General features: G+C 33.3%; 3 protein-coding genes and 1 non-coding gene across 5 annotated transcripts; 3 read left to right on the plus strand and 1 right to left on the minus strand.

Moving 5' to 3' along the window:
- Positions 1-1820: 1820 nt before the first annotated feature.
- Positions 1821-18994, plus strand: LOC149899429 (organic cation transporter protein-like). 2 transcript variants are annotated; one of them, XM_090113957.1, is made up of 5 exons: positions 1821-1943; positions 14772-15193; positions 15307-15714; positions 15947-16190; positions 18026-18994. In XM_090113957.1, exons 2-5 carry the CDS (start codon positions 14793-14795, stop codon positions 18455-18457), a joined length of 1485 nt encoding a protein of 494 aa, XP_089970083.1. In that variant the 5' UTR covers positions 1821-1943; positions 14772-14792; the 3' UTR covers positions 18458-18994. The 2 variants fall into 2 exon arrangements, with proteins under 2 accessions (XP_089970083.1, XP_089970084.1); XM_090113958.1 differs by lacking the exon at positions 1821-1943 and adding an exon at positions 1976-2030.
- A 1342-nt stretch (positions 18995-20336) lies between these two features.
- On the minus strand, positions 20337-21902 carry LOC149899430 (uncharacterized). The gene is made up of 2 exons (XM_090113768.1): positions 21599-21902; positions 20337-21277 (listed from the first exon to the last, which is right to left on the minus strand). Exons 1-2 carry the CDS (start codon positions 21738-21740, stop codon positions 20715-20717), a joined length of 705 nt encoding a protein of 234 aa, XP_089969894.1. The 5' UTR covers positions 21741-21902; the 3' UTR covers positions 20337-20714.
- A 732-nt stretch (positions 21903-22634) lies between these two features.
- On the plus strand, positions 22635-24567 carry LOC149899431 (uncharacterized). Its single transcript, XM_090113892.1, has 2 exons — positions 22635-22949; positions 23412-24567. Exons 1-2 carry the CDS (start codon positions 22808-22810, stop codon positions 23996-23998), a joined length of 729 nt encoding a protein of 242 aa, XP_089970018.1. The 5' UTR covers positions 22635-22807; the 3' UTR covers positions 23999-24567.
- Positions 24568-24874: 307 nt separating this feature from the next.
- Positions 24875-25036, plus strand: LOC149899432 (U1 spliceosomal RNA). Its single transcript, XR_016457935.1, has one exon. It is a non-coding gene; the product is annotated as a U1 spliceosomal RNA (small nuclear RNA).
- The last annotated feature ends 2150 nt before the right edge of the window (positions 25037-27186 follow it).

The following is a 27186-nucleotide window of genomic DNA, read 5'->3' on the forward strand; positions in this document are numbered from 1 at the left end:
GCCGTACGCGTGACATTTTTGCGTTACGCCATACCTACTCGTGACATTTTTAAGGTCATAAAGAAGTTTCACTTCTTACGTGTGTACTCTAGTACACGCATACATTTTTTTAAGACGTATTTGTACTGTTTTATTTAATTTTCTAGATGCAAAAATTTGTTATTCAATCATGCAAAAACTACCGAACTGATATAACTGAGATTATGACCTAAAATAATAAATCATTAGAAGGTATTATTTCCGGGTGTCATACATAGGGAGCATTGACTGGATTTACTTTTCTTATCTACTCGGATCTACTTTTATTTATTTATTTTTACATTGTAGTAGTAATTTGTGGCGTTTTTTATGTGTATTAGATTTTTTTATGTTAGAGAACTATGTGAACTTTATTCAGCGTACAACAAATAGGCTTCTAATTTTAATAAAATAAATTTTAGGAATGTTATTAATTCTGCAAAATTATTACCTATGTGTAGTATAAAATTATTCCAAAATTTGTATGTAGTGTACTAACTTGAAACTCACATAGGTCGGTAGGTAGTACCTACATGCTGCTAAACTCAAAGAAAGCTTTCAGAAATCACCTAACCTAAAATTTTGATAAAGATGTTCACGAGTAACCATATCTTCTTAGATGTTCTGATAGTTAAGAATGATTCCTGTATCAAAATTTTAAAGGTCAATAACGAATATTTGTTTACCTGTAATACCAAACAGGAAAGTCGGATCACCTGTTCCTAACATTGATGTAAATATTTCAATTGTCATTCAAAGTACGTCGTTAATTCGAAGATAAATAATAGATACATTAATTATTATCATCGGGCCATATTGGTTTCCACTGCAAGAAGACACATATAGTCTAACAAAATGACCAAGTGCAGATTGGTAGACCATAGTCATATTAATATGTATACTACGTTATTATGTTGTTGAAATTTTTTGATTCATAGAAAAAATGCGGTGTCAATTCATCCACGATATCTCCCAGTTTGCCTAATATATAAGTAGAATATAGAAAGATTTTTCTTAATTGTTTCATTGAAAGTGAAGCAAGGCTGTATAACTAGTTAATTTTAAGTGTTATTGCTGCTCTAAGGTCCACTTTACATGAATTTACGTAAATTTGATAATTTTCAAGACGTGTTCGTGTAATTTTAGCAGATTTTCAAATTAAAAATAATCTATAACCTCAACCAGGATGACACTATCACCGAAACAAATTTTATTCACATTTATTGCAGTTTCAAAGTTAATCGTGTCGCGTCGGTAGAAAGAAAGATAAACTTAACTTTAAATCTGGCAAATATAAGATACATAGTGAAGATTTTATTGCCCTTAATAACGTTTATAATACGGCTTGTTACAATATTTAATTATCTTTATTTAGGTCATTAGGTATTTAATGTAATAATCCACTGCTTTACTGTCTACAATTCGTACTGTAAAATAACGATTTTACGATTACTACTGCAGCAATAGCAAATAGTTTTTTTTACATATAATATTGAATATAGAATAGATACTATATGTGTATGTATGAACTAATTAGAAAAAATATCTGTTCTGGATATAGATAACTAAATAGGTACCTACTAGCAGACCGGGAAAAACTTTGGTTCAATAATAATTTACGACCTACCATTCTCAAACCTATCGATTCATATTTTTTGTAAAATTGGTTCAAACCGTTTCGTATGAGTTTGATTACAAACACTGACATGAGATTTTTATTATTATATAGATATCAAAATATCTAAAGTCGAACGGTAAGATTTTAAGTTATTTACTATCAAAAATCAAAATGTTTCAAATCAGTGATTACCAAGCCTTCGCGCGAGGCACACGCATCGATCTTTTTTTTTATTTTGTTTTAAACAATGTCATATTATGTTAATTTGTTATTATAATAAGTGACGTGAAGTGAGTTTATATATTTTGTAAGTATTTCATTTTTTTTTGACGTCCCCAAGACAACGGAGGAAGTGTTTTGTTATTTTTTGTGTACCCATTTGAAGACGAAGAAGGTATATACCTATATATTAATAAATTGATGTCCTATAAAAAGTGATCGATTCTTAAATAAAATTCCTCTTACCTTTTTCAAAATATTTATAATATCAATATAAAAATAGAAATATTCTACTCAGTTACCTATCTAATAAAAATGGTAATTTTTTGGTTTTCATTTGCAACTTGACGTATCGTTTAAAAATAGGTAATAAGACATTTTTAAAACATGTTAATTACTAGTAGTAGGTAAACCTGTTTTTCCATAATTTAAAAACATTTAAAATAGTCACAATTTGCATTAAACTTGTTTTCAATATTACCTAGGTAGGTAGGTACCTAAATATACAAATTCTGTTTATCATCATTGTTTGTTATAATTATTGATAAAATATGTTTATTGTTGTAGTTTAATTTAGTATGCAGTAGTGTGTGTATTGAATCATGAATGTATTATATTTACGTTAAATTACTGAACCGATTTAGCACAGATTTGGTAGATAGTTCGATTTGATGGTAGACAGGATCATAGAAAAGTTTCTTTTATTGTGTAGCTTATGCTTATTTTCATTTGAAAAGTCCATAAAAATACCTACATTCTTCGCTAAAGATTAGCTGTCAACTCTTAGTCAAAAATCTAAAGTGAACAGACTAACAGATATTTAAATAATTAAATTTTTATTTGCAAATAATTATAACTAGTGGAAGTTTAAAATACGGACTTTTACAAACAAAATGAAAAAGTTTACATGAGGAAAATTTTCAATTTTTTCTTTCATTCGAGGCATTTGTACGTATAGGTACTGAAAAGTATAATGTCCCAACACGCTCAGAGTAAGTATTTCAATGACAAACATGGGTACCTACTTTGTTTTTACCAATTTCATACACAATACCTACATTGTATCCAACGATCTATTGTTTATGAAAGGTTTAAGAATTATCCTCTATTGTTATGCTCTTAAAATTCGTCTCAGTGTTTGTAATCACCTCTGAAACGGTTTGATCGATGATTAGGTATTAAATATTTAGTGTAGAGTGTATCTATGTATACTCAGAGGTCTGAGAATAAGTCGTTAATTACTTATACGACCTGCTTAGCTCCTACAAGAAAATAATAAATATAGGTAGGTACTAGGTACCTCTACATAGTTTAAAAACTCTTAAAATTACTGTTTTATCACCGATCCTTGATAAATGTACAAATTTTTGAATGAAGTCTGTCCGTATTTAAAGGTTAAAATCGAGTCTAAAAGGAGTCGTATACCTACATGTCGTGGCCATATAGTTGATTTGCTCATTTCATGAAATGATTGACCATTTCATGATGTGGTCAACTTAGTTTGACCAGATCGTTAAATTATTGCTCGTCGAGCAAATCTACGATACGGCCACGACATACATACAAACATACAGGTGAAGCTAATAAAATCGTGTTAAAAAAACTTTTCTTTTTATCATATTAGTTTATACATAAGTCGCGATCCACATATTATACAGAAAGGACATTGACAATTAAGGATAAACTAGTCTATCAACATTACCTTGGACGGGATCGAACGTGTGACCTCCTGATCATAAATACATCAAGGCGTTTGATAAGCACAGATTTTACAATTATATATCGAGTTCATTGACCCTCTGGAGAAAGACAGGAAACAAAGAAAGAAAGATAATAAATTGGGTATTTGTTGGGTAAAATTTTATGGAATACTAGCGGTCCGCCCCGGCTTCGCCCGTGGTACATATTTCGCAATAAAAGGTAGCCTATGTTCTTTCTGAGGGTCTAAAGATTATCTGTGCCAAATTTCATCAAAATCGGTCCAGTAGTTTATGAGCCTATTCATTACAATCAAACAAACAAACAAACAAAGTTTTCGTCTTTATAATATTAGTGTAGATAAGTACTTATGTCTTAGACTTCTGTTAGTTGATTTTAAAATAAATTAATCCATATTAGAACATCATTTTGCTTTAACTGAATTAACAAATAATAATTGTAATATTGAGACTACTATTACTACGTAGTAATAATATGTTCAATGTAATGTATCGTATTTTTTTATTTGTTTGCGACTATTTTACACGAACTTAGCTATCCGCGGCCCGCGTTTGCAATTTGGATTGATAATCTTATATATAAAAATGAATCGCAAAATGTGTTGGTAAGCGCATAACTCGAGAACGGCTGAATCGATTTCGATAATTCTTTTTTTATTATATTCCTTGAAGTACGAGGATGGTTCTTATGTAGAGAAAACGTAAACATATACCACGGGCGAAGCCGGGGCGGACCGCTAGTGAATTATAAATAAGGCTAGTTATGTTTATAACAAAGGCTATTATTAAAAACTGAAATGTTATTAACAGCAATTTTTTATACTTGACAATGTACAAAAAAGTGAAAATAATATCTTTTTCTTAGCCTTATATTCAAGCAAAATGAAGGTAAAGGGAAAAGTGAAGCAGGAAGATGGGGGCATGTTTATTATTGTATTTTTTAAATCAAGTCAAGGATTTTATTAATTCACTAGCGGTCCGCCCCGGCTTCGCCCGTGGTACATGTTTACGTTTTCTCTACATAAAAACCATCCTCGTACTTCAAGGAATATAATAAAAAAAGAATTATCGAAATCGGTTCAGCCGTTCTCGAGTTATGCGCTTACCAACACATTTTGCGATTCATTTTTATATATAAGAAGAAGAAGAAGATGTATTTCCTCCGCTTTTAATAAGCATTTTTTACAATCTGGACAACTAAAACAATGAATAAATCGCGTTTAAATTCAGTTAAAATATATTATAATCTTCCCAAACACTAAACACAAAGTTTATCATTTTTGTTGAGGACTATAAAATAATATAGGTAGTGCAATTATATTTATTTCAAGATACGAATGAAACCACGTGTGCAAGCGTGTAAATAATATAGTTTCGTCATATGTTTTATCAGAAGCGGTGTATCCACTGATAAGTGAACAAACATAAGAAATATGCACTAAGAGCATTCTTATCTAAATCTAATCGACTTTTCTTAGTTTATCATAATATTATTACATCATAATACTTATCTTATATATAAAAATGAATCGCAAAATGTGTTGGTAAGCGCATAACTCGAGAACGGCTGAACCGATTTCGATAATTCTTTTTTTATTATATTCCTTGAAGTACGAGGATGGTTCTTATGTAGAGAAAACGTAAACATGTACCACGGGCGAAGCCGGGGCGGACCGCTAGTATATTATAATATCTTATGACAAACATGAAAAAAAATACGATATTTTTATGTTTTATTTTACCCGACTGCGCCAGAACGGGTTGTGGCTTCCGAGTATTAGAATTAAGAATATTTTAATAGTATGTAATCATTTACTTTTGATTTTATAGGCAACTAGCAGTCCGCCCCGGCTTCGCCCGTGGTATATATTTATGTTTTCCCTACGTAAGAACTAAGAACCATCCTCGTACTTCAAGGAATATAATAAAAAAAGAATTAACGAAATCGGTTCAGCCGTTCTCAAGTTATGCGCTTACCACACATTTTGGGATTCATTTTTATATTATAGATTAAAATTGAAGGAATTAGTCCTAGCAAGTTATCTACATACCTAATTTCATAAATATCTATTGGCGTAGTTTCTTTATTGCAATAATTTTAACAATATAATTTATACAGCACATCTTTCTGTGTGTTTTAGGTCTTTCAGAAAGAGCTTAAAAAATATCTTATCTATGGTACTATAAGTTGTTTTTATATTTTAGGTAAAAACGCTACAATTTTCTTCAACAACCACTTAAAAGGTAAATCGAATATCATATATGCGTCAGTATAATCTTTCATATAATGTCAATATTTATACATTTCACGTGACATTTAAATGTAATATTGTAGGTAATTAATTAGAATTTACATCTTCATTAATCTTTTACATTACATCCGTTTGGAAATAATTTATTTTCCAATTTTCCAAGTATCGACCTTACCAAAATTAATTTCTTTGTAACAGCAAATTACACGCAAATTACTAATTACTTTTCTATAGTTGTCAAACTTTTTTTTTTGTTTTAGTACTGAAACCACTGTGAATATGTCACATTATTCACCACTAATTTTCTTCATATATTATTTATTAAATTTTTGCCATAATGCTTAATAATATAAATCAAAGGGTGTAAAATCACGTAAAATATAGGATTAAAATATTATGTAGGTAAGGAAAAAAGCTCTCGCGATTACGTGAAATGCACGCAAGCGGAGTCACGGGCGCAAAACTACTCAAAAACTACTTTCTAAAGTTTTATGGAAGTAGAAAAGGAATAATTCTAATGACGATTCATGTATTTAAACATAATTTAACTTAACATCTTGATATTTTTGCAATCGGTTTTATTGGAGAAAATAAGACGTGTTGCAAAATTACAGGTTTGGTTTTATAAACCTGTCTGCATCATAAGCAGAATCTGATATAACTACGAGAATAACTTCTGACATTCTATAAGTAAAGATGGGAAATATCTAAAGCTGAAGAATTTGTTTGTTTGTTGTTGTTGTTGTTTGTTTGAACGCACTAATCTCGGGAACTACTGGTCCGATTTGAAAAATTCTTTCGGTGTTAGATAGCCCATTTATCGAGGAAGGTTATAGGCTATATTTCATCAAGCTTCGGGCAACAGGAGTGGAGCCACGGGGGTGAAACCGTGTGGAACAGCTAGTGTAGGTATAAAAGAAGTTCGTAAGATTCAGCATTTTTTAATAATATTGGTAGGTTCCTATCAATCCTCCTGAGTATGATAAAGTTGAAGATATATAGGTAGGTAGTAAATCTTCAGTTTTATTGCTACAGCTACAGCAGCACGATAAATACGTTTTTCGTGGTTAAAACACTCCACTTCATAATTCATAGATTTTACGCAAGTAGGTAGAGACCAAAAACATTAAACTTATTGCAAAAATACTTAGTTGTCTAGTGTTTCCTAATAGCGTTTATCTAAAATTTGATGATAAGTACATCAAAATGACAATGAGGAATTAGATTCTATTCCTCAATTTACTTTCTCCAATCCTTACATCATACAAGAAGCTTTAACAATTATTTATAGATATATTATGTAGGTATAAATGCAAATGCATAACTTAGAACACGGGCTTATGATTGATAACAAATCAAAGTATTTTTTCTTACAAATCTAAATACATATATTTATTTTTTCTTTTCGGCTATATAGGTAACTAGGTTTCCGCCCGCGGCTTCGCCCGCGCAGTCAAAGAAAAACCCGCATAGTTCCCATTCCCGTGGGATTTCCGGGATTGCGTCATTTTCCCGGGATAAAAAGTAGCCTATGTCCTTTCTCGGGTATCAAAATATCTCCATACCAAATTTCATGAAAATTGGTTCAGTAGTTTAGGCGTGATTGAGTAACAGACAGACAGACAGAGTTACCTACTTTCGCATTTATAATATTAGTATGGATGAAGCTTCTGAACCTTACCAAGCTTTACCTCGAATGTAAGCTAAAGCCAATGTGTAAGCTTTATAATACCATACATATAAAATTTCGATCAAAACTATTTAGTTTTTGCGTAAAGACCAATAAACATTTTCACACTTAGCGTGTATAAAAATTCATATTTATGAACATAATGTGGCCATCAAAGTTAAATAACAATTTAATAATATAATAATTACTTTAGCAATATTAACCCTAGATTACTACCCTTCGTCGATTCGACGACGCGTCACCAAAAAAATCGCTATAACTTTTACGCGCGCGACCGTATGGTTTTCTAACTTCAGCTAATCTCAGCCGACCCATTGCGCTTGCGATGGACGGTAGTGCTTTGTGCGTGGAAGGTCCACACGCGCTGTTCCAGCAACCATGGCTCGTCACATCGACGAAGGTTAGTATTAACGTAACTTTCATAATCAAGTCGTAATCATTGGTAGCCCCTATTTAATCTCGCGGATTGACTGGACATACATCCCCAAAGTTTATATAGATGGCTCCGTCATTGAATTTCAAAAATCTGTAAAAAACCTGGGGGTTCACTTTGACACGACTCTGTCTTGGTCGTACCACGTAAAAGAGACAAGTCGCAAACTCTACGCAGCGGCTAGTTCTCTAAGACGTTTACGGCATTTCTTACCGATTTCTACCAAAATTATGTTAGCTAAATCCCTACTTCTTCCGCTCCTTGATTATGCTGACGCCTGTACCACTGATCTTAGTGAAGAGCATTTAAATACACTTGAGCGTCTCCAAAATTTCTGCATTCGTTTTGTTTACGGTCTTCGTAAATATGACCACGTTTCCCAGTTTCGTAATAAACTCAAGTGGCTTCCTATAAGACTTCGCCGGAATGCAAATGCGTTGAAGTTGTTATTTTCCATCCTCTTTGATCCCAATTCTCCCTCCTATTTAAAAGAACAATTTAATTTCCTAGATTCAGGTGTTTATACTCTTCGTTCCGCTGATAACCTTCTCCTTAGCTTTCCTTCTCACCACACTAGTTTCCTTGGTAAATCCTTTGTAATAACCGCTATCAGACTTTGGAATTCTTTGCCTATAGCTGTAAGACGAGCTTCCTCGAAAAGTTCCTTTAAAACTCTTTTAAATAAACATTTATCTGATTTAGCTTTTCCTTCTAAATAATAGTATGTATTATATCTTCTTTTATTATTCATATAATATGTATTTTATTTACTCTCTTTTATCTTTATTTTCATTGCCACCCGTGTACCCATTTAATATCAATCTTTATCCTTTACCTTGGGCAGCCTGGAAGAGATCGCTGATAAGCGATAAGGTTGCCTTATGTGCTGTGAATGTTTTCTTTTTTTTTGTAAATATTATATGATTGTAAAATTTGTAATGGTACATAAAATTGTTAAAAATAAATAAATAAATAAAAATAAAACTTTTCGTACTATTTAGTTAAATTAAAATTACGTTATTTTATCATTTATAATGGTGCCTATTATTTTATTTTTTAGATACGATTCATATGTTATTATTAGAAGTCGAAAGCGATGAGGATTCATCACGGAGAGAGCCTGAAGACCACATTGAGGCTGATGAGGCATGAAACGGAGGGTGATGATGAAGTTTCTACTGTAAATAAAGAAAAATTTCCAGATCAAGATAATGAGACACGTCCCCACGTTCCATTGAAGACGAAACACTTCTAGCACCAAGCAACCACTTCAGCTGACCCTAGCGATTTGATTATAAGACCATCGCGTACCATTCTTCTTGGGAAAGATAAACACATATGGTCACCACAACAGACAAGGTCACAAAGCAGAAGACCTTCAAGGAACATAGATACATAGCACGTGGGCCTGTATGCTTTTTTCAAGATATTTTAGATCCTCTTCAATGTTTTTCAGGTATAATTACTGATGACATTACTGATACTCTGCGGGACTCAATCACATAAATTTTAAACATGCCAGGAAGAAGTAATGTGAATGTTATAAATAAGACTGAGCAAATTATTGCTGCTAATGTCCCTCCACAGCAAAATAAAATAAACATATATGCTATATGTCCCTCCCTAAAGCAAAGGTAGACTAAAAATAGGTGCACTAAGTACAAAAAATCGTTGTGTGGGGAACACAAACTTGATGTGTGTCACAAATGTTTTAGATCCTAAGCTATTATCAAAATTATATTTTTAATTAATTTTTCAGATATTATTTTTGTAATTAATAGTTTATTTCGAGCAATTTAGTGTTATATATTATATGTACGAATTTTTCAAAAAATTTAAGAATGTTCATAAAGCGTGTAAACTATGATCTCATTTTGATGACTGTTTTGAATTAAAAATATGTTAAAATAAGTATTTTAATATTTTTATATGTAGATTAATACATTGTCCTTAAAATAAAAACATAACTACAAATATATTATTTTAATTAAACCCCTAAATCCCCTCCAATAAACAGCGTAGTCGAAACGACGAAGGTTAGCATTAAACGTCGAAAAATAAGGTTAGTGTTCTAGGGTTAAGCTGCATAGCCTCCAAACAGGTCTAAGCCATAAGCTGCCTCGAAACATCGTAAAACTTAACTATTAAGTTATCGTGAATGTTAAAATCACCTTCACCCACATAATATTATTTATTTACATCACGTTTTATACACACGTGATGAAATTAATCGACTAATTTTATCCCTTGACTCTTCCTACCTACGCTACTTACTCATTTTTACGAATTACTTCTGAATTCACGTATATTGACTATATTATTCATTTATTTATTATGGAAGGCCAAAAATTTTTTTCGTCAACACAAAACTGTTTGCGTTAAAAAGTAAAAACTAAATTCTTTTTATTTCAACTGATAACAGACAGATATAGTTTACTAGATTTACGCCCGCGGCTTCGCCCGCGTTTTCAAAGGATAGCCCGTATAGTTCCCGTTCCCGTGGGATTTCCGGGATAAAACCTATCCTATGTGTTAATCCAAGTTACCCTCTATATGTGTGCTAAATTTCATTGTAATCGGTTCAGTAGTTTTTACGTGAAAGAGTATCTAACAAACATCCATACAAACTTTCGCCTTTATAATAGTATTAAGATGTAAACAAAACAATGTTTTCTGATGTCTGTGTCTGGTAAACATATTACATATAATATGTTAATAAGTAATTACAAATTATTATTAAAAACATGTTAACGCTATTCGTTCATTCTATAAAAGTGTAATTCATGAAAATAAGGAAATCTATAGAATAAATATGCAATGAATTTGTAAGTATGTTACTGGCTCTTGTTCTAGACATAATTTACATCAAAATTGTTTTAAATATCACGTAAATTATATCTAGTTGTTCTTGTGCCCATTCAACGCGTATTTAACAGCATTCTATAGCTATAGAAGCAAATTTTTTCAAAATAGTTTGTTCTTTTTAAATATCAAGGACAAAGGTTATTATAAATTATTATAACATACTAGATTTCCGCCCGCGGCTTCGCCCGCGTTTTCAAAGAAAAACTCGTATAGTTTCCGTTCCTGTTCCTGTTCCTGGGTTTCCGGGATAAAACCTATCCTATGTGTTAATCCAAGTTACCCTCTATATGTGTATAATTTCATTGTAATCGGTTCAGTAGTATTTGCGTGAAAGAGTAACAAACACACACACACACACATCCTCACAAACTTTCGCATTTATAATATTAATAGGACTAAAATTAACAGTCACTATAACATACTTTAACACAATTTACAAGGAAATTATTTCAAATCATTTAGCATTTGAGATCTTCGATAAATTAATCACTAAACCAATCAATTCATTAAATTTATACGCAATAAAACGTGTTCTGGTTTTAATAGATACCTACATTAATAGCTTACTTCTAAATCTAACCTTTAGGTTTTAATATGTCATAGAAGATTTATAAATAGGGACATTTTTCATAAAACCCGATTAGATATCTAATTATTATGCATAATGAAATTACATATATACTCTCAAAACGCGGATTTAATAGATATATGGTTGTCACTCGGAAATAATAATTATTGGAGTAAAAATATTCACTTATAATTTTGGTTTTAAATATTTCATTCATAGGATTTATAAATAAAAATACAGAAATATTGACATGAACCAAATCGCGGGAAAAGCTTGTACCAAAACATATTTCTTATCTGTATCTATCAATCTTTCGCATTGTTATACGCAATACGGATGTAAATAATACTATTTATAATAATTTATTTGCCCAGACAAAACAACGATATATTTCTTACAGGTTAAAATTAGCTATATAGTAGGTATATTATATTTCTAATTTACTAAATTGTAATAAATTTTTGTAGGTAAACAACAGTCAACAAGTATCAATTCCACAATCTTTAATACATCACTATCACTATCACTATCACTACATAGTATAAAACAAAGTCGCATTCTCTGTCCCTATTTCCCTATGTCCCTTTGTACGCTTAAATCTTTGAAACTACGCAACGGATTTTGATGCGGTTTTTTTTAATAGAAAGAGTGATTCAAGAGGAAGGTTTATATGTATAATAACATCCATTAAATGGTGGAGAAGTACTGTTATTTTTGAGGTTTCTATTGTGATGTCGTAAATAATAACATTTTTTCCGCTTACATTGCAAACGCAGGCTGAACCCTACGAGTTTTATCAAAATAATGTACTAAGTATTGTACACATTGAAAAGGTCTATAGAAAAGTCCGCGATGGCATATGTCTATCTCTTATGGATAACCCACAATAACTTTTTTTTGTCATTTACTTTTTACGACAAATAATGGCTAATTTTCGAAGCGATTTTAACCAATACAGCATTAATCCTTAACCAATTAAATACCTTAAATACATTGTTCATTTAATATAGATCTATATGGCCCTTTACACCGTATGATTTAAGTGAATATTTTCGAAGATATTACAGATTTAAAAATTGCGGGACGTAGCGTTTGCGGCAGCACCGGCAGGCCGGGCCGCTATGTTTTTATATACAACGTTAAAAGTTTTTCTGTAGTGTATTTAGTATCAGCATTGCACCCAATTGCACCCGTGCGAAGCCGGGGCGGGTCGCTAGTATTTTATATATTACCAGCAATGCCCTGCGGTTTCACCCGCATAGATAGCGATATCGTTACAGTGAAAAGTCTACTATAGGTCGGACTATAGGTTTAATTTTTAATCACATGAAAATCACCTCCGTCCCGCACTACGGCCTTTTTTTTTGTTTTAGTGGGAAAATCTTTCATAGATACCCACGGCCTCCGGGGGAGGGGCCGTGGGTTATGTCGGATTCCTACCGACCAAAACCCCGTTCCGTCCGTGTGTTCCGTCAAGACCTGTGGTCAAGACGCATATTGGTAGAATTCCTCCGTGACCCCCGCACTACGGCCTGCTCGAACAGTATACCTACTATTTTCTGTAGATTGACACTTTTAAAAATTCGTTATATCTTTTGAATGGAATATCCAATTCTTTTCATTTAAAAAGTATTTTGCTGGTATTGAAACAGTCTATAATAAAACATCATTTAATGGGATAAGGATTAATATATATGTGTATGGATAACATGGTTTGATTAGTGTCGGCACTTCTATTTACTTTGAAAACGTAAAAAAGTTGTTGTAGTAACATAACTTCTGAAGATGGACATATGGTATCGCGGACTTTCTTGTAGATATTAGCGGCCTTTACACACAAACTCTATCGCGCATGAAACAGCAATCGTGTGTGAAAGAGCGTGCGTATAAAGGGTGCAGGGGACGAAAGGATAGACCACATGCCGCGCTCATCAGTCGTGCGCGCAATCGCGCACTCACGATTGTACACAGGTTGCCTTTACACATAAATTCTTTCGCGCACGAATAAGATGGCGGACATACGCACGTGGAGCAAGGAATTAGTATTGGAGCTTATTACTTTATACAGATCTTTCCCATGTCTCTGGAAAATCGGAAGAGTACAAAAACAAGAATTTAAAAGACCAAGCATATAAAAAACTTATCGACTTTTATAAAGAAAAAGGTTTTATTGACGCTAATCGTGATTTAGTTGTAAAAAAATGCAAAGTTTTTTGAGTTCAATTAAACCAGCAACCATGATAACTTGCGCCACCCGATATCTTGTCTCCATTTTTCACTTCAATCACGCGCGGTTGTCGATAAAACCGTGTGCATTGCACACACTCCAACACGCGCCTCTTTCACGCGGTCTATCACAGGCGATTAGTCTTTACACGGCCGCTCATTCCGCTAAGGAAAGCAAACACGAATAATCGCGCGCGAAAGAACAAGTGTCGCTGTTAAGACATACAAAGGTAATCGCGAGCGATTGAGCGTGCAGGCTTTCCCGCGCGTAATCCTGTACGATCCACAGAACGCGCGATAGAGTTTGCGTGTAAAGGCCGCTATTGATCCATTCTATAATACCGTAGAACATTTTTTTGTTCTATCTTCAATAGATTCCGCAGCGCACGCGATGACAGAAGTTTCATTGAGGAATTTTTTACACCTTGGGTTACATTATTGCATTTTTGGTAAGGATCTCTAATTTTTTTGAAAATGCAATATAGCCTATGTTGCTCAGTAAAGATGCAGCTTTCTAATGGTGAAAGAATTTTTGAAATCGGTCCAGTAGTTTATGCGTGAAAACCATACATACATACATACATACATACTTACAAACTTTTCCTCTTTATAATATTCGGTTTAAAGAACTTTATTAATCTCATAAACAAGAATTATGATATTTGTAATATTAATAAGTACCTATTGATACTAGATGCCATAAATATATTCATGTGAATAATATGTTAATCTCTTTTTTTCGGTCAGTTAATAAACTCGACCGAGTTCATTAACGTTCCGCATTAATTTTCGCATTTTTCTCAATTGTATAATATTTCAGTGTTGCAAAAATTTGCAAAACTCATAATATGCAATATTTCGTTGCGGTTGTTTCGGTTATGGTTATAAATTATAAGTGTACCACATTTCGGCAAATTTTGGTTATATAATAAACGTGTTGCAAGCGGAAGTGTGCACGTTTTTATATGAGAGCTAATTATTGCTTTTGATATATTACAGCCTGAATATTATAAGCTTAGACATGATAGGTACCTATAGCTCCTATACTATAATAAAAAAAGTAGAACTACAGCAAGACCGGTTTCAAAAACAATTTCACTGCTGATATACCTAGTTACATGATCACTAAGTGTAAAATTAATAAAAAATAATTGGTTGTTCCAGATTACCAAAAACACATCAAAAATGGTTCAACGGATCGCGACCCAGATAACGGGTCCGAAAAAAGAAGACGGCCTTGCAAACCTCATCGGTCAATTCGGGAGATGGCAATTTCTAGTTTTCGCTACTGTTTCTTTAGTCAAGCTATCATCAGGATGGGTGCAAATGGCGATATTGTTTTTGACTCCAAAACTGACGTTTTGGTGTGCAGAATTTACGAATTCTAGTACTGTAAAAATAGTGGAAAATTCTACGTGTTATGCTGATTGTGTGAAGTATGAATATGATGCTTCACCATTTAATAATACAATAGTTACTGAGTGGGGTCTCGTCTGTGAGAGAAGATGGCTGGCCAGTTTTACACAAATGGTGTTGCAGTTTGGAGTGCTTTTGGGCAGTATTGTTAAGGGCTTCTTGTCTGATAGGTAAGCTGTTTATAGTACTACCTAGTAATTAAAAAAAACGTTGCGTTTAATTAAAAATTGCAATAAGTAATAGATAATAGAACACATTCAAATATAGAACATTTATTTTTCAGATATGGCCGAAAGAACACATTCCTCTTTTCCACCACCACGCTGATCCTACTTGGATTCGCTATCCCTTTCTCACCAGACTACATTACCTTCACGGTGCTTCGCTTTTTCCTCGGCGTCGCAACATCAGGAACTATGGTCATCTCTTTCGTCATCGTCATGGAAACTGTCGGAACAGAGTACAGAGAGATGCTAGGCTGTCTCTTTCAGATTCCCTTTATCATTGGACATATGACTGTCCCGCTCTTTGCGTATTACTTTAGGAATTGGGATACATATAGCTTGGCAATGGCTGTTCCTCCCTTGATATATTTGATGTACTTCTTTTCATTGACGGAGTCTCCACGATGGTTGCTCAGTGTTGGTAGAGTGGACGATGCAGCTAAGATTGTTAAATGCGCTGCGGAATTGTAAGTATCTTTTTTATTTCTTGTATAAATGACTAAAATATATAATAGAGAAGGACTTTTTGTTTGCAATGAAAAGCTATTAAATCTATTTTTCATAATTGTATAACCAGTAGACATAAAGCTACTTGATATAACAGCACCGAAAGTCTATACTGTATTAATAAATATAGAGAAGTTTAAAAAAGAATATTAAAAACGGTTCGCAATTCTCAACAACCTTTAACCCTTCCAGCAACGGGCTTCCCACCACCAAAATAGACGACACCTTAAAACAAATATCGAAAGAAATCCGCGAAAAATCTCAAACCACTCGCGCGAACTACACCGACCTGATACGTCCGTGTCTCCGGGTGAAGACGGTCTGCTGCTGCTTCATGTGGACCATCGTGGGGCTGACCTTCTACGGCATCAACCAGTACATCAGCCAGACCAGCCCCGATCCGTTCGTGACGGTCGCTGCTGCGGGGGCTATACAGGTATACCGTGTTGTCAACATATCCTATACTTCCTACTAATATTATAAACGCGAAAGTTTGTCAGGATGTGTATGTGTTTGTTACTCTTTCACGCAAATACTACTGAACCGATTATAATGAAATTTAGCACACATATAGAGGGTAACTTTACACATAGGATAAGTTTTAACCCGGAAATCCCGCGGGAACGGGAACTATGCGAGTTTTCTTTGAAAACGCGGGTGAAGCCGCGTTCGGAAAGCTTGTTCACACCCATATTACACTATAGTATAGTATAGTGGTATAGGGTACCTATCATGTATAGTTTAATTATAGGAGGTATAATAATTGTTTTTATGGAGGAGCTTCAGTTGAGCGTGTCAGATTTCATGGAAATCAGTAGTTTATTCGTAAGAAACCTGTCTTGCACTGATATAATAATAAAGTCCTACATAATTACTATACGCTCTAACTACACAAAAGCCTTCTCCATAAAACGTAACTATCGTAACGTATCGCTTTTATTTTACGTTTTTTTTTCATTCTAGAAAAAAATTACCATGTCAAGCTTTAGTTCAGGGCTTATTTGTTTCGTTGGTAGATATATAAAAGTTCAATACAAAAACAAAAACAATGTGGCCTTTTGAGTTTTGATAAACAAATTTTTTTAATTAACTTCCGCAAAAAGTATGGAGGTTATTCGTATCAGATTTTTTGTATTTTTTGTACCACCATACCACAACCATAGTAGATAAATAAGTATTATTGTGATGGGAAACCCTGATTGTTATTATTAAATTTGTTTTGTTTTACATGAGGAAAACATTTATATCGAATCATTTAAATATCGCCTTAGGGTACAGCCAATAATAATTATGTTCTTTTGTGTTACCGCACGATCTCTACTCTTATGTAATTTGTTTTGATGCAAAAAACTTGCTTGGATGTATGAAATAGGAACATATAAAAGCTATATATATTATATATATAGCGGCTATAGCCGCATGAATGTTTTATTGTTTGAATGCTTATTGCTAATAATTACGACTAGATTTCAGCCCGCGGCTTCGCCCGTTTTCAAAGAAAAACTCGCATAGTTCCCGTTCCCGTGGGATTTCCGGGATAAAACCTATCCAATGTGTTAATCCAAGTTACCCTCTATATGTATGCTACATTTCATTGTAATCAGTTCAGTAGTATTTGCGTGAAAGAGTAACAAACACACATACACAATACACATACATCCATCTCACAAACTTTTAGTAATAGCACAGTATAATAACTAGTATGGTAATAGTAATAGTATAGGAAAACGTAGATTTGTTTTTAATTATTTCGAGAAACATTTTTCTACATGCATCGCTCTCAAATAAAATTTTGGTTAAGGCTTATACATGCGCTAATAACCTTGACCATACTTGACGGATCTCAAACCTCTCCCGCTGCACCTTCTTTTTTCCTCGCATTTTGTATTTCAAAAGATACCAATCAGTGAAACAAAAAATCCTCGTCAGGGACTGTTGTGTAACTGATAATTTATTAAACATAAAATTTTCAGAGCTCTAAGTCAGCAGGTTACGAAGTTTATAGAGTATTTGCGGAAAAATCGATGACCACGGCACATTTTTTTTCTAGAAATCTATTAACTTTGGAAAAAAGTCCTCGCGAGCAATTAAAGATCAAAGACCATCCTATTTTATATATTTTTTTCGGTATTGTGCTTTATGTTGTACCAGACTTTATAGAGGTTGAACATAGTCGAAATTGCCGGGTAACGCCTTAAATGCTTGTGTTACGACGAATATGTTGTATTTTATTAAAAAGCTTGTCAAAGCAATAATGATTTTCCATTCCAGATCCCATCAAACCTGCTGGCGATCTGTTTCATAAAGTACTTCGGGAGGAAGCTGACCATCGCAATCGCCTTCACCCTTGGAGGTCTCTGCGTGCTGCTCCTCGGGGTCCTCCCGAACACGTACACCATATCCCTGACCCTCGGAACTTTGGGAGTCAGCTGTGTAGCCATTGTAGCCGCCTCTATATACATCTATACGTCAGAACTATACCCCACAGTGGTCAGAAACATGTCAATGGGCGCTTGTTCTATGTGCATGCGCATCGGTTCCATGATTGCGCCGTTTATTTCGAATTCTTCGGCGGCGTTGCCATGGTTACCGACGGCCATTTTTGGACTTACACCTATAGCGGCGAGTCTCATGTGTATATTCTTGCCTGAGACAAAGGGAACAACGCTGCCAGATAGTTTGGAAGATGTGGACAAGGAATGATCTGTTAATTACGCTTAGCTGAGGCTATAGACTTTTTATAGATCAATTGTTTGTAAGTGATCGAGTTTAAAATAAGTGTACGTAGATACTAGATAGGTAAGAAGTTGCACAAACTGTCGAATTTAATATTGAAGGATAAACAGTGATAATTTTGGTGATGAATAGTTTATAGTTAAAATTATACCTACTATAATTAGATAGGTACCTATGTAATATACATATATGTAAGTATTATATGCTTGTATAATTTAAAATTTTATGTAGAAGTTATAATTTTAAGTATATTCAGTGTGTGTAACATTATAATTAATAATTAAAAGCGTTTTTTTAATAAGCCGCGTGTTAAATCTTTAAATTTATTATAACCTTTAAATTTATTTGAGCAATTAGGTACCGATTGTACTAAGGGGGCGTCCATAAATTAGGTACGTGAAATCTCGTCTAACCTTACGTTGGGTATAGGGGGTCTCGACAAATATCACGCAACTTTTTTTTCTGATTGACAAAACAAATTGTACCCTTTTGGCCATTAAATCAAAGTAGGTACTTAGTACATGCTTTAGATTCATAAAAATAAAAAATAAACACCTCACGTAATTTATGGACGCCTAACTAAATTTTGCATTAAGTGTACATTGTATAAAATGAAAATTATATTTTTATAGACTCTATAATATATAGGTATAACTGAAATTAATAAAGTGCCAAAATGTACATTGTAAAAGTAATGTAGATTTAAAGTTGTATCACAGCCCACAGGTTGTATTTTCTATTTGTAAATCTCAAGAAAATGTGATGTATATATGTATATGTACATATTTATATGAGAAAATAAAGCATTTAACGTGATACACTGGTCCTTTTATTTTGTATTTTTCAATGTAAAAAAGAATATAACCCATTTCCAATACAATGTGAACAACATGGAATTTTCTCTTTAATACAAAATGAGAAGCTTCATTGTATTAGATAGAGCTTAGATGATCTAACTTTAGATTAGAGACACTATTATTTGTTTGAGACTTTAGTATCAATGTCCTGCATTTATTTTCATTGTTTGAAGATTTATTTATATTGAGCAGCATTTTATCATAAAATTTATTTATTTAGCATAGAATTCGGATACCGCAGATCCATTTGTTAGTAAAAAATGTTTCGAATAAAAATACCGAACTTTCAGTTCAGTTTCGCACTGTTCCAACATCTTTAAAGACATGACAATTAATATCTATTTGACAGTAATTGATGTGAAACTTTCCCACTAAAAACATTCAATTGTCTTTTGGTAATTAAAATGTAGGTAGTCAGTTATATGTCTACTCGTACAAGAAAGCAGCCTATGGCGGTTGTCATAATATAGGCATAACATTGTGATTTGTGTGGAATGTAGTGATTAAAAATTACTAGGTACATAATACCAGGTTAAAACGTATAAAACGCTAATTTAGGCTGCAAGATGTGTTTATTAAACTATGTATTATCACAGACTAATAATAATATACTACGTATACAAGTATTATTTTATTGTAATACTACACCATTTAAGAGGAGGCTCCCTTTCTCATTTCTCATTAATTCATTTGCGACATCCTACTTTTAAAAACTTAACTAGAAACTTTGGTAAGATCTTAGTTCCAGTGATTGTTCACAGGTGGCGCTTTATCAATTATTATATTAGTAATTTCTGATTTTATTAATACTTAATACATATTTTAATTAATAATAAGTTAGAACAAGTATTTTACGCAATTACTCATTTTAAATCTAATCTTTAACTACCTATTCGTTTTTTTTTCAACTATAATACAAAAATAAGTAAAACAACTTGCATGTTCAAAATCAAAATGTATAAAGGTATTGTCAAATAAAATACAACATAGAAAGAGAGAAAGAAGAATTTATTGTCATTAACACGACCACCACACATAAATCAGTAACAAAGAAAAAACAAAATTTAATAACTAAAGAAGCAGCTAATTTACAAAATTTACGATTTACTCAATACTGGGTTTCAGCAACCCCTTGAATATTTCCCATGTAATTTTTAACTGTCCATTTATATTAAAATTCGTACATATTAGCTATTACAAGTAGATTTCAATAAAGGAGATGGCATTTTTTATTCAAGAACTAGCATAGTTACTCAAATACGTAATAGGTATGATAATATTAAAATAACACAGATAGACCTAATCACAGATGAAAATTTTTATTTACACAGTAGGTACACAGTCGGTATACATAGGTATTCCTATTTTTATAATATTGCGTTACTTTCTAGAGGATCGTCATCGTTCTCCATTTTTACACGTTTAATAATAATTGGATCTTCCTCTATTTTAAAATCATTGTCATTGTCCTTTTCTGCAGTATCTATAACCTCTGTTGTACTTTCGATCTCGGTATCCTTTTCTGCAGTATCTCTAGCCTCTGTTGTACTTTCGATCTCGGCTAATTCCGCTTCAGAAAATACCTGAGCCATTTGCAACTTTATCATACACTGACTTCTCAATGAAAACGTTTTAAATGTATACGCGTAGCTGGTGAATAAGTAGTCTATGGCATCTAATTCATTTTTATCAACAAACTCTTCATCAGCAGGAACCTTATTTTCTTTCGGTGTTTGTTTGCATTTGTCCTTCGCGCCCTTTTTAGGAATAATCTTCCTTATTTCATAATTATCGAGGAACTTCAAGTTTTCGCTCCAACACCAGCTGTGCCACGATTTATTATTCGGTGCAACTCCACATTTGAACCTTTTATATTTTCTGTATCCATCTTTAAGGCCTTTCCATTTTATTCTTAAAACTTCACCTGAAACTAAAGTAACGTTTAAATATTATACTGCACAGTTTTTTTGTGCTATAAATCTATATTCTTTCGCGCCCGCACCTGGTAAAAATGTTGCTGAGCCTTACTTAAATATTTATTGTAAAACCATCGAAATCAACAAGATGGCGCTGCGATCGAATACACATATCTTTCTAAGCGACCTATTTCTAGTCGATACTCGCTAAAATCGTAACTTTGTTAGACATGATTTAAAATTATACTTCACATAGGTGGTAAGAATACCTTGCAGTTAATATGTAGGTACTAAAGTATAGCCAAAATGTATGAATAAAAAAGTAAGTAACTTACTGCCGTCATTTAGTTCTTTGGCAATTTGTTTCCACGTTTGAGTCTTCAAGGTAAAATTATTGTACTGTTCGTGTCGCGTGTCATATAACATGGGATACCGTTTCACGATCTCGATGAGCCTTTCTATATCAATTGTATTCATGTCTGAAATGAAAAACTTGTAATCGATATGATAAATTTAGGTTAAATTAGCGTTCGTTTCGCGTTCGCATCTGCGTGGAGGCGTATATCGCCTCACAGTTCCCACTAGCGACTGCTTATATAGGCCTATCTCGCTCTCGCTTCGCGTCGCCGTAACCGCGCCATTTTGACCAATACTGTTGACGTCATGTAGTTGCCGACCGTGTTATATTTTTCCGCTTCGCTGTTCGCCCATCGCCGCATGCCACAGACTCACAGAGTACTTCTTAGATTTAATGGATTTAATATTCTTTGCATTGTTTTTTTGTGTACCTAATACATTTATTTATATAGGTAACATAGATAGTAGCACAGACTAGTAATAATATACTACGTATACAATAGTAGTATTAGTAATAGCTAAACATTTAATTATGCAAATAATATTAGGTATACAATAATTTGCTGTAATAATAGTGTCTGTTTATTATATTGAAATAACTGATTTTTACTAAATGAAATGGATGTATACAACTTTATAATTTACATATATTACCAAAATGTAGTAATTTATAAAATTTTTGTCTGTCTGTTGTTCCGGCTAATCTCAAGAACGGCTTGACCGATTTTGACGGAACTTTTACTGGTAGATAGCTGTTGTTATAAGCAGTAACTTGGGCTATTTTTTATACCGATATTCCCACAACTATGAAAAAAGGAAAAACTCATACATGCGCATATTATTATGTAGGTATATTTAGCTAATTAGACCATTGTATTAAACAAGCTCATTATTTTTATATTGAGTTAACTGCAATAACAGTCCATAAAATGCGACAGAGAAAAAACAATATACCTACATGACATAATAAATAATTGAAAGCGGAGCTCAGCGTTCGCGTTCACAAAATGGCGACGAACGCCGAGCGCGGCGATGCGAAGCGTCTAGCGAGAGCGAGAGACCCGCGTGCCGCGTCCGAGCGACGCGTCCCCCGTCATCGCTCAGTGCCACGCCACGCCGACACGCCGTGCAGGCGCGAACACGACACGAAGCGCTCTACATAACCTCATTTATCGATTATTATCACCATGACCACGGTGAACATTGAAAACTTCATAGAATGCGTAAAAGGCTACCCCATACTGTACAATAGACGACACATATACTATAACAGTATCGAGAAAAAAACACTAGCATGGGAACTCATTAGCAAGGAAATGAACGAGTCGAGTAAGTTGAACAACTTTCTTGTTATTTGTAGAAAGAACGGCAGCTTATTATAATGCTATATAGCGTGCCTTACAATATCATTAGGTCAAGTGTGTCATGATTCGTTTTAAGCTCAGCGCCACCTTGTATTATCGATAGAAGTTATTTATAAATAAATATTATCTCAATGTCGCATTACCATTAGTCTATGGCATTACTAAGAAAATTTATAGGTAACTAGCGGTCCGCCCCGGCTTCGCCCGTGGTACTTATGAAAAATAGATGTTGGCCGATTCTCAGACTTACCCGATATGCACAGAAAATTTCATGAGAATCGGTCCACCCGTTTCGGAGGAGTATGCAGACTAACATTGTGACACGAGAATTTTATATATAAGATATAGCTATTCATTTTTATTCTTTTATTAATTTATATTTATAATGATTAAATCCAATTTTTTATTTTTGTTTTTATTTTTGCAGGCGATATTTTAAAAAATAAATGGAAAGGCCTAAAGGACGGTTACACAAAATATAAAAGATTTCAATCTGGAGTCGCACCATCCAACAAATCGTACCACAGCTGGTGTTGGAGCGAAAACTTAAAGTTCCTAGACGAATATATGATACACAAAAAGCATTCTAAATACAAGAAAGCGCAGACTTCGGTGACATCATCTCCATCACCTCCGCGACAATCTCCAACTCCGAGCGATGAGAAAGATTTACGCGAAAACATAGAATCCGAGCCATGGACAGTTAGCCCAGCGATACAGTACGAGTCGCACGGAAGCCGCAGATCATTGTCCGTAACAGATGAAGAATTTGAGCCGAAACGCCAGAAATTATTAGATCCAGTAGATCATTTGTTCACGAGTTACGCGGGAACATTTAGAAGGCTTTCCCTTAAAACTCAGTGTATGATAAAGGTTAAAATGGCTAAAATATTCGCTGAAGCTGAACTAGCTGAATTTGGGAGTGTAAATACTAATGAGGTCTTATGCAATGTTAGTAATGATAACTCTATAGATAGTTCACAGATTACGACTGTTAAAATGGAAAAAATCTGATGATTTTTAACGGAAAACAGTTATACATATATTGAAAAGTTACATATTTTCCTTGAAAGTTGAAACATTAGCAGTGATAATTTTATTTGTAAGTTATAACTGTACATATTACATTATATGGTATAGTATTGGAGATAGGTACCTATATTAAGATTAAATTATTTTAATCGTTTACGGTCTCTTATTTTAGCATCCGTTACGCACCTACGAAGTGATATAATTGTACCTATTGTCATGGACCAATATATTTATTGTATAAGACCTGTATTCTTAGAACTTAATGATCTAAGCCTGTATTAGTATATATATATTATTTGTATAAAAGAATATACCTAACAGTCATGCATGCCTTTAAATATATAAAAACGTCATAAAATTCAAAATGACCACATAATATAATATGATATAAGTTGTATACGTAGTATATTATTATTAGTCTGTGATAAGTTATAACACACAACAATAATTAATAATAAAACACGACAAATAAAGCGATTTGAATTTGAATTAACATGTTCTATTACTAAAAAACAACATGTAAAATAAAAAACTTCCCACAAATGAACTATAATAGCACAGACTAATAATAATATACTACGTATACAAATAATAGTTAAATAATTTAAGTTTAAATTTAGAATTTTATATGATTTGACTCATTTATTATTATTCTAATCTACTGGAATATTTCTTTTGTTTTAATAAAGCGCCATCTATGCATTGGTCATTAAATTATAACAGATACAAAATTTTACACGTACGATTAGTTATTACAGAATGTCCCGAGATGTCCCTAGTTACTTTTAACTATATTTAAATCCCGCTATAGAAATTTTTTCCCAAAGAATGACGACCCCATGGAGCGCTGCCGAATGCATACTTACCTGGCGTAGGGGACACCGTGATCAGGAAGGCGGTTCCCCCAGAGCGAGGCCCCGCCATTGCACTGCGGCGGGGTTGACCTCTGCGATTATCCCTAATGTGGATAACTCGGACGCGTAATTTTTGGTAGTGGGGACTGCGTACGCGCCGTCCCCCATATAAAATTTAAAATCGACCCGATGCGTCGTGGCCGTGGTTCCTGAGAACAGCGCGCTCAAGCTAATAGCTCTTCAGCTTTATAATTTATATTGTTTTATAGTAATTAAATTGGGGTGTCAGATTTTACTATTATTGCGTGCTTAATTTATTGCGTGTTTGGAAATTATTAAAGTTTTACAACAGCAATGGTGTTTTATTTGTAAATTCTAGAATCCACTATCCTATCCTACTAATAATAATATTATAATGCGACAGTTTGAGGATGGATGTGTGTTTGTTACTCTTTCACCCAAACACTTATACTTTCGCAATTTAGCACACTAGGTAACTTGGATAAACACATAGGATTGGTTTTATCCCGGATATTCTACGGGAACAGGAACTATGCGGGTTTTTCTTTGAAAACGCGGGCGAAAAGCTAGTAAGTAGACTAGTAGTGATATATTGATTGATAGTCTACGCAGTGACAATTATAATATGTACCTATTGCGATTCAAAAGGGTCCACAAATAAGACTTATTTTTCAAAAAATAATTTACTACATATGCAACTTTACAGAAATACTGGTAGGGATTAGAACAGATGGCGCCTAACGGAAAAATGTCACGCGTAACGAAAAAATGTTACACTAAATTTTTTTCCAACCCCGATAAAGAAGTTTCACTTCAAAAACCATTTAAAATGCAATCAGTCCCAATTCTAGAGCTGCTTCTGAGCCGACTTAAATATCCAAAAATCTATGAACTCACTACTGAACAGATTTTAATAAAAAAATTCAGTGTGCAGCATTATATTCCACTTGAAAAGATGAGACTATGGTTGAGACATAGATCATTACATTACAAATTATGTATTACAATTTACAAATTAATGATTTATTTACATAATTTCATACTATACTAGGTTGAGATATAAGCTATCCTATCTTTTTTTGTTGGATACCTATATGTATTATAATTACGATATACGTCCTTAGCGGTGTATTTGATCTTGGTGGTGTAATATAGGTCTGAATTGTACTCGTTATTATCAGGTAAATGGACTTACTTAGGTTTACATTACTACACAGGCGTAGCCGGCGCGAGCAGCTAGATCATAAACGAAACATCTATCTCTTGTTTCTTTTAATCTTTAAGTTATTAAAAGTATGGCTTCGTTTTATTGGTAAAATCACCTTATGAATATCTTATATATAAAATTCTCGTGTCACAATGTTAGTCTGCATACTCCTCCGAAACGGGTGGACCGATTCTCATGAAATTTTCTGTGCATATCGGGTAAGTCTGAGAATCGGCCAACATCTATTTTTCATATGTACCACGGGCGAAGCCGGGGCGGACCGCTAGTATTAATATCAAATTGTTAAATTAATTAATATTGTGAAATACACCATATTGTAATAATCCTGTCTTGTTAAATAAAGGAATTATTTATTTATTTTATTTAAAACTAGCGGTCCGCCCCGGCTTCGCCCGTGGTACATGTTTACGTTTTCTCTACATAAGAACCATCTTCGTACTTCAAGGAATATAATAAAAAAAGAATTATCGAAATCGGTCCAGCCGTTCTCGAGTTATGCGCTTACCAACACATTTTGCGATTCATTTTTATATATAAGAAGATATCTTATGTCCTTTCTCGAGTATCAAAGTATCCTAATTTCATCTAAATCGATTCAGTGGATGCGGCGTGAACTAGTGACATACATACAGAAAGAGTTACTAACATATTCATAATATTTGTTAGGATTCCTAAGGTATTTTTTAATAAATAAAAAACAAAATATACAACGAACACTTTATTCATAGGAATGTTTACAAACACATATATAATTTACAATAACCTCAATAATTAATAGAATTAAATACGAAGAAATAATTTAAAATGCTAAAATCTATATACAACATAAAATAATATCCGTTATTTATAACATAACTTATTAAAATTATAATATTTATTTTTTTGTAATGTTCAGCGACTTCAATTAATTAGTTTGAATTTAGATCGATGTTTAGGTTTTACTATATGTTTTTTCTTTTTATTATTTAACTAGCGGTCCGCCCCGGCTTCGCCCGTGGTACATATTTACGTTTTTCTCTACATAAAAACCATCCCCGTACTTCAAGGAATATAATAAAAAAAGAATT

Source organism: Colias eurytheme, chromosome 20, assembly GCF_061535395.1.
Source record: "Colias eurytheme isolate Ceu_HAF_F1 chromosome 20, ilColEury1 Martin Lab GWU primary, whole genome shotgun sequence".
NCBI lineage: Eukaryota > Metazoa > Arthropoda > Insecta > Lepidoptera > Pieridae > Colias > Colias eurytheme.

Excerpts from the sequence above, each read along its gene's own strand:
- LOC149899431 (XM_090113892.1), top strand. The coding sequence starts at position 22,808 with ATGACCACGGTGAACATTGAAAACTTCATAGAATGCGTAAAAGGCTAC. Across the intron at positions 22,950-23,411 it reads CAAGGAAATGAACGAGTCGA|GCGATATTTTAAAAAATAAA; the intron begins GTAAGTTGAACA and ends TTATTTTTGCAG.
- LOC149899429 (XM_090113957.1), top strand. The coding sequence starts at position 14,793 with ATGGTTCAACGGATCGCGACCCAGATAACGGGTCCGAAAAAAGAAGAC. Across the intron at positions 15,715-15,946 it reads GTTAAATGCGCTGCGGAATT|CAACGGGCTTCCCACCACCA; the intron begins GTAAGTATCTTT and ends TAACCCTTCCAG. Across the intron at positions 16,191-18,025 it reads CTGCTGCGGGGGCTATACAG|ATCCCATCAAACCTGCTGGC; the intron begins GTATACCGTGTT and ends TTTCCATTCCAG.
- LOC149899430 (XM_090113768.1), bottom strand. The coding sequence starts at position 21,740 with ATGAATACAATTGATATAGAAAGGCTCATCGAGATCGTGAAACGGTAT. Across the intron at positions 21,278-21,598 it reads CAAAGAACTAAATGACGGCA|TTTCAGGTGAAGTTTTAAGA; the intron begins GTAAGTTACTTA and ends ACGTTACTTTAG.